This window comes from Phycodurus eques, chromosome 21 (assembly GCF_024500275.1).
Source record: "Phycodurus eques isolate BA_2022a chromosome 21, UOR_Pequ_1.1, whole genome shotgun sequence".
NCBI lineage: Eukaryota > Metazoa > Chordata > Actinopteri > Syngnathiformes > Syngnathidae > Phycodurus > Phycodurus eques.
The window spans coordinates 11,216,659-11,232,436 of record NC_084545.1 but is presented as its reverse complement, the minus strand read 5'-3'; the positions used below and the strand labels follow the sequence as shown (position 1 = coordinate 11,232,436).

Below are 15,778 nucleotides of genomic sequence, written 5' to 3'. Positions count from 1 at the left end.
TTTAACTGCTGTTGCTGCTTGTATTTTCGGATGAGGTTGCTGTGTTTAAAATGTAATTATTGCATGAATATCTGAAAAGTTCCATGGGTTCCTCGGTTTCCAGGGTTCCCAACATGGGACATTCGGAGGTTACGTCGCATGGCACAAGAATGCATGCTAAGTTTGCACCGTACTTAGCGTTTTTCATTTGATCGTTTTATATTTACGGCCTGCCATACAAATATTTACTGTAATTATGACTTAGCAATTGCATTAGTGAAGGACTATGCCTTCGCCTTCTGACTTACATAATATTTTGGGGTTACCTCACTGTCGTAGTACTTCAATTCCGTCGTACAACAATGACCCCCAAGTACAGGGCACTGTACTAACAAAAGAGGCTGTGGCTATTGAACATTCAATACATATACAATATGTATCATTTGAAACATTCTGTTTAAAGTCTCCCCTCGGCCAACATTTGCGAGCCCATTAGAGACAGTCAGAAGACATTTCGTAGAAACAACTCCCTTGACTTTCTGTAACACATACCCTCCCTTGTGTCCCTCCTCTTTCCAGTCTTGTGCTTTCATGTTCACTCCCATCTTTCCTAAAACAGATAATCAAGTCTGTCAGCTAACTCTAAACACTTTACTACTCTCAGACCCATTTCTCTCCCTCGTTTTCATTCGGGCCTCTGGTTTAGTATGCCAGAGACACGTTGTTGAGGGCCAAGCAGCAGAGTCTAAATCCGTTTATAAGCCCCACAGGCTCTCCTGCGGCTCTGCCGCCCTGTTTGCAGCCTGTTCAATGAGAAGAACAAAGATGGAAGAAGAACAAAATCCGATTTTATGTCATTGATGAGTATGCTTCAGTGTGGCTGCAATAGTCCTGCAAAACAACCTGCATTGTGTGTATGGGACTTTGGGATGCACAGAATTGGGTTGAAATTCAACAAATTGTTTGAAAATCAACATTATGCTGCATGTTCTTCTCCAATTCCCTGTTATAGACAGGAAACCTGGTGAGCTAGTGATTAGCACATCTGCCTCACAGTTCTGAGGTTCAGGGTTTACATTTTGGCTCTAGGCTTGCTGTGTAGAGTTTTTAAAAATGTACAATTAATTTGATGTTTTCAAACTTTGAAAATGTATGCCAGCAATGTTATGTATTAAAAACTCATATACAATACACAATAAGATCAGGTTAGGTGTCGCACTGTTATACATCACTCCATATTACCAGATTCCATGTATCTGAATGATGTTCTAAAATAGATGATTGACAGCTTTCTTTGTCACGTGCATCAACTAAAGCATTACTTGCTGGGTAATACAATAACCAGAATGACCATGAAATGACATCAATGTCCCATAAAAATACAAGCCATTATGCTACCTACAGTTAACAACATGGCATTCTCAATGAAGTCAAGATAATAATAAACGGAATTAATTGATCTTTGTCTATGTCTTGATTTGTATGTCAACTGTTTTCTAACACATAACAATGTCGTAATGAAGTATTTTTTGCAGAAAAATGTGTCAGACCTACCCCAGGATTTTTAATTGTGTGTTCAGGGAGACCCCGGACCCCAGGGTTCATCTGGTAAGGATGGTCCCCCTGGCCTCAGAGGTTTTCCAGGAGAGAGAGGTCTACCTGGTGCCACGGTAAGACTGTCACTCCACACGAACACATTCATCACTGCTTCCCTCTACCCATGTTTGCTAAGAGCAGGTGACAAAAGTTTCCTTTGTAACAAATGAACCAGCACCCATCTCCAGCTATTCACTTATTTAGAGACAGGAGTTCTCACCTTTAATCTTGTGTAGAGGAAATGCAAGGTGACATGTAACAAATGAAGACTTCTGCTGCTTCTGAGCTGAAAGAAGCATACAATTGATGGTCAATCTGCAGTGTTTCAAGAGTGTTTAATTGTTCTCTTGAAAATGTAAATGTAAAATACAGTATGCAAGTCTTCCTACAGGATTTGATATGAAATGTTGTAGTCTAGCCGGCATGGTGGATGACTGGTTAGCACATCTGCCTCACAGTTCTGGGGACCGGGGTTCAAATCCCGGCCCCCCCTGTGTGGAGTTTGCATGTTCTCCCCCGTGCCTGGGTGGGTTTTCTCCGGGCACTCCAGTTTCCTCCCACATCGCAAAAACATACGTGGTAGTTTGATTGAAAACTAAAAATTTCCCGCAGGTGGGAATGTGAGTGCGAATGGTTGTTTGTTTCTATGTGCCCTGCAATTGGCTAGCGACCTGTTCAGGGTGCACCTCGCCTCCCGCCCGAAGATAGCTGGGATAGGCTCTAGCAGCCCGCGACCCTAGTGAGGAGAAGCGGTAAAAGAAAATGGATGGATGTTGTAGTCTATGGTCTGTATCTATTGTACTGGTGACAGAGGGAACTACTGTACTGCTGAAGGGAATAATCTACTTCCTTTCTTTTTATCCTCAGGGTCCAGCAGGTCTGAAGGGAGGAGAGGGGCCCCAAGGGCCAACTGGTCCAGTTGTAAGTACTTTGATATCAGCAAATGCATCAACATATTTTTCACCAGGATAAGATTAATGAATAGAATAATGTGTATAGTGGGGAATATAATAACCATGGTAAAGTTTTAACAGATGTTCATCCTTTGATTGAGTTGAATTTATACTTACCACACGCCAATCTAATCTAATATTGAAGGCAACAAAGTTACACACATTTTTAGGAAACCTTGCCTGAGAACCCGGTCTGAGTACCGTCACACCAATACCATTTAATGAATGCTAGATTTATATGGCGTCATTGCAATGAACAGAGCAATTTTTCATGATCACATATGGTTAAATATGACGTCTGTTTGCTTCAGTGCCTTCTGGCACACAGATGTACAAACAATCAAGTAAACACGCAACATAGACAAGAGAACATCTCTAGGTAATTAAATGTCTCAAAATTGCTTTTTGCTTTTCAGTTGATGCAATATGTTCAGGTTATACTTGGTGGACTGACTGTGAATGTGACTATAATCATTGGGAATGATGGAGAACCAGTATAGTAACAAAGTATCTATTCATTTCTATTCATTTCACTTCATTTCGAACCCATGAGTAATGTACAGCTCGTATATTAATGCTAAATTGTTCAACTAAAATAATTTGATAAATCCAATTTAATGAAGACGATGAGTTCTTTCGCTGTTCAACAGTTGGCCCACCTTGCTTGTTAAACACACAGGACAACCTGTCTTGAATGTTATTTACTCTCACATTCAATGCATTCAGTTGGACATTACATCACCATGCTTCGAAATAGTGTTGCTTTGGTGAAGCTTAAAACCGTTTTATGTGTAACATGTTTTGCTCTTGTGGAGGTTTATGTATTGAATAATTGGAAGTACTTTTAATCAGGACTTCTCGAAAGACTTAACTTCACCATTATCATCTTTTATTAATGAAAATCCAACAAACTAGACATTTAGTTTAATGCCACCACTCCTGTGCAGATCACATCAGCTTACATGATATTTTGTATGGAAAATATAAATGCTATTTGTATTGCAAATATGTGTATTGGATATAAAAGGTGCAAACCCGAATGGCTCAGCTGTTCACAAGCAAGGATGGGGCAAGGTGTGCGTGAGCAATTAGTCCAACAGTTTTAAAACAAAGTTTCTCAATGTACAATTGAAAGGAATTTATGGATGTCATAATCTACGGTCCATAGTATTATCAAAAGATTCATAGAATCTGGAGAAATCTCTGCATTTAAGCGGGCCGAAAACCAACATTGAATGCCCGTGACCTTCGATCCCTCAGGCGGCGCTGCTTTAAAAACCTGCATCATCCTGTAAAAGTATTGTCATGTGGGCTCAAAAACACTTCAGAAAACCATTGCCAGTTGACATAGTTTGTCGCTACATCTACAAAACTCTACCATGGAAAGCGAAAACCATATATCAACAACACCCAGAAATGTTTCTGGGTTTTTCTGGGCCCGAGCTCATCTGGGTTTCTCTGGGCCCAAGCTCACTGAGATTAACTGAAGCAAAGTAGAAAAGTGTCCTGTGGTCTGACAAGTCCACATTTCAAATAGTTTTGGGAAATCATGGACGTCGTTTCCTCCGGGCCAAAGAGGAAAAGGACCATCCGGATTGTTATCAGTGCAAAATTCAAAAGCCAGCATCTATGGCGTGGTATGGGGGTGTGTTAGTGCCCATGGCATGGGTGACTGTGAAGGCACCATTAATGCTGAAAGGTATATGCAGGCTTTTGCGGAACATACCTCTATGCTGCCATCCAAGCAACGTCTTTTACAAGCACGTCCCTGCTTAATTCAGCAAGACAATGCCAAACCACATTCTGCATGTGTTACAATAGTATGGCTTAATAGTAAATGAGTGCAAGTACTAGATTGGCTAGCCAGGAGTCATGAGCTCTCTCCCATTGAAAATGTGTGACGTATTATGACGTGCAAAATACGACAACGGAGACCCTGAACTATTGAGCAACTACAATGTACCAACTACATTAGAATCAGGGTTTGTATAATTGTTGATACATATGTACATATGTATTTTACCTTATTATTTTTTTACTTAGAATGTCTTCCACTCTTCATGCAGGGTTCTCCTGGTGAAAGAGGTCCTGCTGGTTCAGCTGGTCCAATCGGCCTGTCTGGTAGACCTGGCCCTCAAGGTCCCCCAGGTCCCGCTGGAGAGAAAGGTGCACCTGTAAGTATTGTTGAACAATTATTGATACTAATGTTGAACAATTATTGATACATTCTTCCATTGTCTTTGTTCATTCGAAAATGATGCAAACTAATCTCTTGGTTTCAGGGTGAGAAAGGTCCTCAAGGCCCAGCTGGTCGTGATGGCGTCCAGGGTCCTGTGGGTCTGCCCGGACCTGCCGGACCCCAGGGTCCGCCTGGAGAGGATGGTGATAAGGTTAGTAAGCCACATCCCAGTAGTTAACACAGTTTGACTCCTTTGTTTGCCTCATAACATAGCTTAGTTCTAAACATAGTAGACAGTTCAATAACTGTCACTGGTGAAGATACTTATTTGAGACAGTTGACTGATCTTTATGTGGTAATATCCTAGGGAGAGGTTGGAGAACCGGGCCAGAAAGGAAGCAAAGCTGATAAGGGAGAACAGGTGGGTTCTGCAGGAATTATATTAACATTTACATAATCCATTGCTCATTTCTAGGTATAACTATTCATGTGTTTTTGGTTTATGTTTATTAGGGTCCTCCTGGACCTGCAGGTCTTCAAGGTCCCATCGGTGCTCCAGGTCCTGCTGTAAGTATAACTGCTTTGTCATGAATGAAACTGTCATTCTTATATATAGATCATGTTGAATCAATGTGTATTTACTATTAAATGAATGCATCTCTGACAGTGTGTAAAAACTGAGCTTTTTGATGTACTGCAATTGTAAGATGATCAATGGAAACTGTTGCTAATATTTCGGAAATCAGACACGGTGCCATAAACAAGTGATGTAAAGTAGGATACATGGTGTCATTTAAATGTTCTTCATGTTAGTTGCCTTATATTTGTAATACATCTATATTACTGTAACGTATTATTGTACTTGTATTGTTTTGGTGTCATATTTTAAACTGTTGGTTCTCAGGGAGGTGATGGAGAGCCTGGGCCCAGGGGTCAGCAGGGCATGTTTGGACAGAAGGGTGATGAAGGATCCAGAGGTTTCCCTGGACCACCTGGTCCCATCGGCCTGCAGGTTAGAGCCATTTATTCATATCCCTGAGTCGTTGTTAGGGCAAATTCAATGTCTATAGCGTATATAATAAGGTGGTGGTAGGTTTTGGACATTGTTTAATACATCTGGAGCCAAGCATTATATATGGAAACGGAAACACATTTTTATCCCTACATAAAATGTGTAGTGGTCTAACAAGTCTTATTTGAGACCTCATTAAATTGTTGTCATGAAATTATTGATTTAGCAAACATTGGTAAACTGTATTATACTCTGCAATGGGTTCCATTTAATTGACTTTTAATTAGGATTCATTCACTTCCTTACTGCCTTTGCATTAATTGCAGCAACTAACCTTCTCCACTCGTCTGTGTTTATCACATTAAGCATTCTGCATAATTAGACCGCTAATGATTTAATCTCAGAGGACAATTTGACACCGATGAGATGAGATCTCAGCATCGGATGAATCTGCATGGATTACACAGAGGTTTTGTCATGAATTGATTTACAAGCAATGTGCACATAGTTTTAGGGCTCTGCACACCTCTGCAATACACGTTTTCTCAATATGTTGCTGCAAGCTATTACTCTCAAAATACTGGCATTTCCCCACTGTTGCCACAAAGGTCCGGAGTGTCTATAGTGTCTATATATTGTTATACATATTAAAGTAACCTAGTCATAATATCTACGGTACATCTGCCTATAATCAATACCTCAGTCAAATCGATTCAATTCAATGAAGTTCAAAAACCTTTTGGCATTAACATAACATTTACAGACCCTAGCAGAATTTGTGAAATATTGGCATTAAAAAAATATATATGACTGATGACCGAACAAGGACCACTCGTTATTGTCTTTATTGTAATGCTTTTCGTAATGATTTTACTTTTTTAAAATGCCTTATAGTTTAATTTGAATCCCATTAAAAATAAAATTTAATGTGTTTCGCGTGATCCTACGTTTTTGTTTTAAGAATGGTACACATCTTAGAAATTCTGCAAGGGTATATTTTATCGATAGGGGTATAAAAGTCGATCATTTTCTGAACTTTCTCCCTTTCTTCGTCTTTAGTCTGCTGGTAATCAGTGACATACCGCCTTCAACGCAGACTCAATAGGCAGAGTAAGGTCACGTGGGGTGGTTTAACTTGCATGTAATTGGTCTGTACGTTTCGTCACTTCCGTAAAGCCTGTCATGCTGCGCCACTGAACCCAGCACTTTATGGAACAAAAATGAATTGTAATTCAAAAAAACAGTTCACAGACGCAAGAATGAGCGTGTTGTCAAAAATGTTCATCAGGCAGAAATACACCCCGTTCAATTCATGTTCTCCCAAAATGAGAACGCGTTCATTAAACTCATTCAGGTACAACACTGATGATGATGAAATCAAATAAAATTAAAAAAACGTGATTAAAGAGCTATTCGCAAATCAATGTAAAAATAAAATCCCTTTTAACTCATTTCATGAAAAAGGTCCAACTTGGACTGTTTGAGAAATTGCTCCGCTAAACCGTCCCTGGAAGTTACTTGAACTTTTCTGTCCCCTTTCTATCAATTAGTTATTAGGAATTAATAAATTAATAAAATGGGATTTTCTATTTATATGTGATATGACATTGAAAGATACATATTTATTTTACATCCTCAGGGGCTTCCAGGACCTCCTGGTGAGAAGGGAGAGAACGGAGATGTTGGCCCCATGGTAAAAAAAAAAAAAAAAATAGAAAATGCGACTGCTACCTTTTATATAGTGAAATTATATATATATATATATATATATATATATATATATATATATATTGTATATGCACATCCGTGTTCTTTTCTGTCTGTAGGGTCCTCCTGGTCCCCCTGGTCCTCGAGGTCCTCAGGGTCCAAGTGGAGCTGATGTACGTATGATTAAATTAGAACAATTCAGACACAGTAGTGGCCATATTTGACAATTATGATATCTATACAGCTATAGCTATACAGTTATCAACAGGTGTTCTCCAAGGTAGAACTCATTTCTCTGTATTACAGGGATCCCAAGGTCCTCCAGGCGGTGTGGGTCCCGTAGGTTTAGTGGGAGAGAAGGTATGAGTCAAAACAGGATGCGGTGCCCTCATTGCCACAACAAGCGTTTTAGTTCACTGAGTTTTGTCTTTTTCCAGGGTGAACAAGGTGAGGCTGGGAACCCTGGACCACCTGGAGAGTCTGGCACTGGGGTAAGCTTTATTTTGTACACAGCAAAATGTCATGAAAAAATTGTATCGCAATACCTATATTACTAGCTCAACATAAAAGTGAATGTTTATGTGGCCGCAATGAATCAATCAATAATATTGTGGTATTTTAGTTTTATGAGTATTTTAACCCCGTCATGTTCCAAACATACCACCAAACAAAATATTGACATTATACCCTGTATCGCCCTAACTGCCACAGGGACCCAAAGGCGAGAGAGGAGAGAAGGGTGAGGCAGGACCTCCTGGTGCTGCCGGACCTGCTGGCGCCAAAGGACCCCCAGGAGATGATGGTCCAAAGGGTAACCCTGTAAGTATTGTCAAATGGGCTACTTGACTTATGACCTCATACATTAGACCTAAAAGACGTTTTTGATCATAATTTATGATTGCATTCTGATGGAATACATTGCAGTAGCAGTATTGGTGACATTTTCTTTAAGACCATCATCCCCATTTTTCTTATTTGGTGGTAGCAAGGCACAATAGATGTCGAGCATGTTGCTTCAGCATCATTATATCTGATCTCTTTTCCTTCAATGACACAACTTGTTTGTCTCTCCCAAAAGGGTCCCGTTGGATTCCCAGGAGACACTGGTCCTCCCGGAGAGCCAGGTGTTGCTGTGAGTATTGAAATCCTCAGGCAAAATTCACATATTTAAAACCGATTTTGAATTATGCTTGGGGAAAAAAATATTGATCAGGCTGTACAACGTATTAAGTGGGGCTGATTATTTAAATTCGACAAAATATTTGCATTTTTAAAATATCTAACATATTTATACTCTTTAGGGCACAGACGGAGAACCAGGAGAGAAGGGAGAAGATGGTGAAACTGGTCAGGCAGTAAGTTGTTAAAACCTGTAATGCAGGGTTCGAATCTCAGCTCAGGACCTCCTGTGTGGAGTTTGCCTGTTGTCACCGTGCATGTGTGGGTTTTTTTTTTTTCAGGGTACTCTGACTTCCTCCCACTTTTCAAGAACAACGTTCATGTTAGGTTAATCGAAGACTCTAAATTGTCCATAGGTATGAATATGAGTGTGAATCGTTTGTCTCTAAGTGCCCTGCGATTGTGACCCAAAAACAACTGGGATCCTGCTCATCTGCTACCATAAGAGTAAAAAGCGCTTTCAAAAATTGATGGATAAAGGATGGATGAATAACAATAGTAATAATAGTACAAGTATTTAATTTGGAATATCCCATTTTAATGTCGTTGTTATAATTTTCATATAGTCCACCTCAGGTTTAGCCACCGTTAGTGTGGCTAAACCTGATACTTTTCAAGCCATGGCATTAGCAGCATACACTTGGCTATTGCAGCAAATATACATCCACTTTAATGATAACAACGCCTTATTTCTCATCACAAACACTTTTTTCACATTTTAACGCTCAATGTTTTAAGTCTTCTGGACTTACCATTTTGAATGTGCTCTTAGTATTACTTTCATTTTGCTGACATGAATAGAAATGTAATTTAAATTCATCACTCTTTTGTTATATACCGTATGCATACTGTATTCTCCCGCTATATCGCGGTTCATCTTCTATCCCTAGCAGATTTGTAGCGCAGATTTCATGATGAATGGGGGGTTTACTGTACATTAATAACATAACATAACATTGTGTTTCTTTGCTTATCTCAAGGGACCCCCAGGTCCATCAGGGGAAGCTGGCCCACCTGGACCTCCTGGCAAAAGAGTAAGTTAATCGCTATCATGGTGATTGGTAATACGTTTTCCTAGTGATGTTACGAGATTGTGCCAAGTCTTCGAGGCGTGTGTCGAGTAATGGCGGGGGCGTTTCCGCAAACCGCGTATCGAGGCTTGCTTCATTTAGGTGTGGGCCCGGAAGTGATGTCGTCCGAAGTCTCGCTACCCGGCTGTACCACGTGACCGATTGGGGAAGCGCTTCAGGGTTTGCCGTGAGGTTTGACAACAACCTCCGCCACTAATGCAGGCTCCATGCAAAACGTGTGTGTGTGTGTTTTATATATAGAGTTGCGGTCAGCTCAGTTTGGATAAAGACTGTGTAGTTTGTATAGGCAAATAGTTTGGAGTGTTGACAGCAGTTTGCACATAGCTTGGACAGTAGATAGCACGCTTCACTCCTCGGAATCCTTGGAAAGAGGCTGCTGCCCACTAAACCAGCACCCTGGTCTGATAGCCCACTGGTTGTGGCACTGACTCTCAACCTGGGGTATGGTGGTTGCCTGAGTTTGAACCCCAAGCAGGACTCCACTGCATAAGGAAACATCATTAAGGCTTGTCAATTACCTTTGTTGATCAAAAACTGCATTTTCAACCGTTTCTTATTTTATTCATGGGGAAAGTATTTATTGTGTTCACAGAAAGCAATGTAAAATAAAACCTCACTGGGAGAGGAGAAATTACTGTACCCAAATTTAAAAATCTTGCTCTTTAATGAATCACTTAACAAAAATGATGATAAACTGTTATTTCTAAATAAGCACTTTCAAAATCCTCTACCCTCTTAAGCCCATGCCATTTTCCCAAAGGGACAGAGAAACATTATACAACCTGCCATACCAGTGATGATGAACATTTTAAGCGCACAGAATACATTCAAAAATAAAATATTTTACACTTTATGTTGGGAAATTACTTGGTCAAACATTGTTTTGTAATACATAGTCATTCACCAGAGCCAAAAAGATGCAAAAATGCAACGCAGCACATACTGTATGTGGTAAAGATACAGCTGCCTGTGATTATGGACATGGCCAGTAAGTGGTTTCGTGTTCAATGAAGCATCAAGAAATGAACCATTACTCCAACCAATGGTTGAAGTGTTACAATGCTTCATGAAGCTTCAGCTTACCATCACTACCTTTTCCGTATGGCCCTGGTAATAATCCAAGTTTGGATATTAAAATGTATAGATCCGGAGTGACTTCTTATGAATGCTCTCCAATACGTGTCGTTCCCAAGCAAATGCGAGCGCCGTATGTTGTTTTGAAATAAATGAGCCAGCGGCTGTCGTCCTCAACAGCTCGGTCGTGTCACGCTTGCACTTAAGCACGGGTGATTCATTTTCATTAAAAATTTAAGTGGGGATAACAAAGGTGGAGATTTAAGGAGAAAATGCCGCTGTGAACTAAAGATGCTCCGAAGCCTAATGGGAAATGAGCATTGATATTTCAACATCAGGAATCCTTTTTTTTTCCAGACACAGAAGAAATGGAAAAAGGCTTATCAAGAAATTGAACCTTGATTCCTTTAAATCCTCGTCAAAATGAGAGCCATTGCAAATGTGACACATTATTGATTCCATACTGCTGTCTGAAAGCTGGGGCAAAGCGGAATTATAACATGGATGTGGAACCATTTCCAACAGGATACAGTATATGAGTTGCCTTACGGAGTGTGAAACAGAATATGAGTAGGTAATCATTTTTGGTGGTTATGCTTTTTGGATTGTTAATAGCAGTCTTTTAGCAATCCTTGTCAAATTAAGCCATTCAGCTGTATTAAAAGTTAATGCTTAATGCTATGCTTAGAGGTGCAACGATTGATCATTTAATCTACACATTAATCGATAATTATTTTTGATAATTGCTTAAACCTGACTGTTTTTATATTAACAACATTTATGGTGCACCATCATATAATTATACCAGTGGTTCTCAAACCTAAATAAAGAAAACAATCACTTCTTAAAGATTAAATGCAACTCCATTCTGCTAAATAGTTAAATACAACTGAACTGTATGCAGGCAGTGGTTCTTGTGCATGCCACTAGAGGGAGCCTGCATACTGCTAGTGGTACTAGTACCACATTTTGAGAATCACTGAATCAGAGGGGGCGGCACGGTGGCCGACTGGTTAAAGCGTCAGCCTCACAGTTCTGAGGACCCGGGTTCAATCCCCAGCACGCCCCTGACCCTTGTGTGGATAAGCGGCTCAGAAAATGGATGGATGGATGGATGGATGGATGAATCAGAGGATACCCAGTGTTAATTTGTGCAAGTGAACACAAGAAGCAGAGAGAAGCTTTCAAAGCAGGTGGAGCTGAATGGGGGTATTGGAAGGCTCAATTTGGGCTTTCGATCAATAACCACTAGGACTTTGGTCGGCCACATGAATAGATCACGTTGGTCGAGGAGTGAGCAAAGAAAAAGGATGACCTCGCAATGTGGACATGGGTGCACAACCGTCTTTTCATTGAAGTTCAAGCAGACATAACCAAGTAACTCGCATTGATCTTGACACAACTTAAGTAGTGTTCATGGGCCCTGGGATATCAGACACTTTAAATTGTGTGCTCATGTTTGTCCTGGTTAGTGTCTGAAATACTTCGAAAAAAATATGTGATGATCAGACAGTTTTCTACAATGGTTTAAGAGATGTCTTTGCCTCCACTTGTTTCTAGTCAGAATTTGGCATATGCCCCACTAGTGAAGACTATACAAGCCTTTCATTTATACACTTTTTTTCAAAATAGAATCACTACTATTTAATAAATATCATATAGAGGGTACTATTGCAAGAAAAGAAAAACACGCCCTCTATTAAAGGTAAACCAAAAATGCTAATGTGACAAATGATCCAGCATCCCTTCACCACGTTTACATTCTAAATTTAATTTTTAAAAAATAGCTTATTTTTGTTGTGGGTAGGTTTTTAAGAGTCCTACATGATCAGCCACTTGTCTGCAAACAACGGCTACATAATAATGTTTAAACGCTTAATATAATCCCGCCCTCCTTCCCAGGGACCTCCGGGAGCTGCTGGTGCTGAAGGCAGACAAGGAGAGAAGGGCGCCAAGGTAACAAACAGTTAATTAGATTTCTTAGTTTAAAGTGACAAATTTCCCATATTTGCATCAACTTCCTGTTTGTCTGTTTACAGGGTGAGGCTGGGTTCGAAGGTCCAGCAGGTAAAACAGGACCCGTTGGGCCTCAGGGACCTGCTGGAAAACCTGGTCCGGAGGGTTTACGTGGAATCCCTGGCCCTGTTGTGAGTCTAAATACCAACAACAAATATACCCATTTATACCCATACCCACAACCAATAACAAGCAACACCCAAATGCAAACGATGGCTGTAGTTTGACACAGATTATTTTTCTTTGTTGACAATAGATGAACTAGTTGATTCATTGATTGTTAAGAATCCGGTCAAATGTTTGAAAATGATTGTTGATTAACGATCACTACTTGGATGCAATTTGGGCTGTTGATACAGTCTAGACTAGTTTGTGGTCTAAAGACAAAATAACTTATTTTGCACAGAATTATTGTTATTTATAGAATACTGGCATGAAAACAGAAGCATTCAGTCTCCCTATTCTGAAGACAGAAAATGAGGAAATACAAAGGCTCTAATGTTGGCATTTTTTTTAATTACAGGGTGAACAAGGACTTCCCGGTGCCTCAGGACAAGATGGCCCACCTGGACCCATGGTTAGTATATGTCACTTTGGAAAGAGGTTATTGAAGTTTGAAGTGCTGAAGTTTGTTATATCAACTGTGCGTCATGTATCCAGGTTGAAGGTTTTTGTCTGTTTTGTTCTGTCGTCTTCATTGTTTTGATAATACTCTTTTTTTCCTGCTAAATTCCATACCTTCCATCCTGTTTTTCAGCTTTTGTTTTATTCAGCTCCAAGTGGTCCTGTTTTAACATTTTCATTTCTACTTTTGCTCAGGGTCCTCCTGGACTTCCTGGTCTGAAAGGTGACCCAGGCTCCAAGGGTGAAAAGGTGAGTGTTGTCCTTTTTTCGGATTGACTTATTTATACTGTATTATCTTCAACAGAACACTTGGAAAAGAACAATATAGCATCCAAGTTTGGCTGCGGCCATAAACAACTTCCACAAAGTTCCCATGTCGTTGAGACTGTCCAAAAGCAATATATTTAAGAGTCAGAAATGATGGACCTATTATGATTTTTTTGGGCCACAAGTGGCTATAAAGGGAAAACTCTTAATGGGATTCAGTAGTGTGATATAGCACTCTAATCGTATCCTCACTGCCTCTGCTGAATTTGCTGGTGAAATATAAGTACTGAGGATATTGTGACAGCCCACATTACTCCATCAAAATTGCCTCCCACACACTGACACGATGGCCTGAGACAGAGCAGTTTAAAAGTACCGTGTGAGGAAGTGTTGTGTTTTGTAATGCTTTAAATGCATAGTGTCTGCTTGGTGCATACCTATTTCAAAACCATTACGACTATACTTCAAACTGGTCTTTTTTTATATGTCCAGGGATTTGAATTCTAATGAAATGTCAGCCTCCATAGCCCTATGTGTACTTTTCATATATTTTTGCGGAAAGAAAGCAATCATAGTGAGGCTGACAAGCATACCTTTTAAAGAGCGCATTTTTGTTACTGTGCTTTAAAATTTCTTTTCCAGGGACATCCAGGTTTGATCGGTTTGATTGGACCTCCTGGTGAACAAGGAGAGAAGGGAGACCGAGGTTTGCCTGGACCCCAAGGGTCATCTGGGAGCAAAGGAGACGGTGTAAGTAGTTTATGACGAAGTATACAAGGCATCAGTTTTCATCAAATTATTTAACTGACTTACTGGAAAAAGCTAGAGAAATTTCTTGGGACACAGATTTTAATCAAACAACTATTAAGGGTCTGGTTAGACCACTTTGTGCCAGATGACCCTTAATTACTCAAGTACCAAGATATTTAGTCAATAATTGCAAACTAGCTCCATAATCCATATCCATATGTACTTCCATAATAAGGTATTGTTCGATGAGTTTGATGCAGAAGAACATTAGGCCCTGACCTGAACAGCATATTAATTCCCAAAACCTTTCAAAAGAAAAAAATCAAGCTATTCCCACAGCTCTCAGACTCTGCTGAATGCACCGAAACCATGCCCCACTCAATTGTGAACTGTCAATCAAATATGTTCTTCTGTGTAGCATCTTCCTCATGCCTACATCCCTATATGTCCCTGTATGTTCATCCCTATATGCTTGATCTATGAAAATATATCCGCTTAAAGTCCCATGGCTGAACTACTGTATATCCAGCCGCTGGCTAGCTTGCAGGCTGACACGCTTCCAGATGCCACAGACTGTTACAGTAGCCTGAATAACACGCAATGCATAACACTGAATTTAAATAACTACACCAAGGTGTTTTAATAAATGGTGGTGTCCAGGGAAGATGCATTTTTAGGGTGTCGGCATAGCTAGCTAACTAGCTAGCTAACTGCACGCTGTAGAGGTAGAATTATTTTTAAATGAGCCTTGTAGAATGACCTAATATACTACTCAGTATGCATAATTCATCATTGTTTGAAATTAATCTTAAAAGTAGAGAACACAGCTTAAATGTGCAGAATTGTACGGTTTGAAGAAAGTATCATAAACTATAAAATTCAAAACACAATTCTTGTGAACTGACAACCCTTCTGTGTCTGTTTCGTATTGATGCCATGCACTAATGAAGTTTTTGATTCTCTCATGACTCAAGTATCACAGTAATGGCTGCCTCTATCTCAACTTTTTGTTAGGGTATCAGTGGATCAGCAGGTCCTCTCGGTCCCCCCGGTCCTCCTGGTTTACCTGTAAGTCTGTTCAATGATTGGATCAATGATTTCTGTGTAGTGAATGCCAAACTTATGCCCTTATGTCCGATCTCATTCAGGGTCCTCAAGGTCCAAAGGGAGCTAAGGGATCAACTGTGAGTGCAATCATTTTAAATAGGCTTGAAAATAACTGACCGTGATACTGTAAGTGTGGAACTTGGTTAACATGATTCATGTCTTTCAGGGTCTAGCTGGTTCTAAAGGAGACACTGGTACCATTGGTCCTCCAGGTCCTCCTGTGAGTAAATAAGGATTGTGCAGA

The 15,778-nt window shown here is 40.0% G+C and overlaps 1 protein-coding gene across 3 annotated transcripts in view; it reads left to right on the top strand.

The window, feature by feature from the left end:
• Nucleotides 1–15,778, top strand: part of col11a1a (collagen, type XI, alpha 1a) — a 64,000-nt gene that overhangs the window by 43,334 nt on the left and 4,888 nt on the right. For all 3 annotated transcript variants that reach the window (XM_061666130.1, XM_061666129.1, XM_061666128.1), the window contains 23 exons: nt 1,560–1,649; nt 2,443–2,496; nt 4,595–4,702; nt 4,811–4,918; nt 5,075–5,128; nt 5,221–5,274; nt 5,612–5,719; nt 7,359–7,412; nt 7,546–7,599; nt 7,733–7,786; nt 7,864–7,917; nt 8,138–8,245; nt 8,505–8,558; nt 8,728–8,781; nt 9,586–9,639; nt 12,673–12,726; nt 12,810–12,917; nt 13,310–13,363; nt 13,606–13,659; nt 14,320–14,427; nt 15,442–15,495; nt 15,576–15,611; nt 15,701–15,754. In XM_061666130.1, the coding sequence (XP_061522114.1) occupies nt 1,560–1,649; nt 2,443–2,496; nt 4,595–4,702; nt 4,811–4,918; nt 5,075–5,128; nt 5,221–5,274; nt 5,612–5,719; nt 7,359–7,412; nt 7,546–7,599; nt 7,733–7,786; nt 7,864–7,917; nt 8,138–8,245; nt 8,505–8,558; nt 8,728–8,781; nt 9,586–9,639; nt 12,673–12,726; nt 12,810–12,917; nt 13,310–13,363; nt 13,606–13,659; nt 14,320–14,427; nt 15,442–15,495; nt 15,576–15,611; nt 15,701–15,754 (1,584 nt within the window). The remainder of the gene's footprint in view (nt 1–1,559; nt 1,650–2,442; nt 2,497–4,594; nt 4,703–4,810; nt 4,919–5,074; nt 5,129–5,220; nt 5,275–5,611; nt 5,720–7,358; nt 7,413–7,545; nt 7,600–7,732; nt 7,787–7,863; nt 7,918–8,137; nt 8,246–8,504; nt 8,559–8,727; nt 8,782–9,585; nt 9,640–12,672; nt 12,727–12,809; nt 12,918–13,309; nt 13,364–13,605; nt 13,660–14,319; nt 14,428–15,441; nt 15,496–15,575; nt 15,612–15,700; nt 15,755–15,778) is intronic.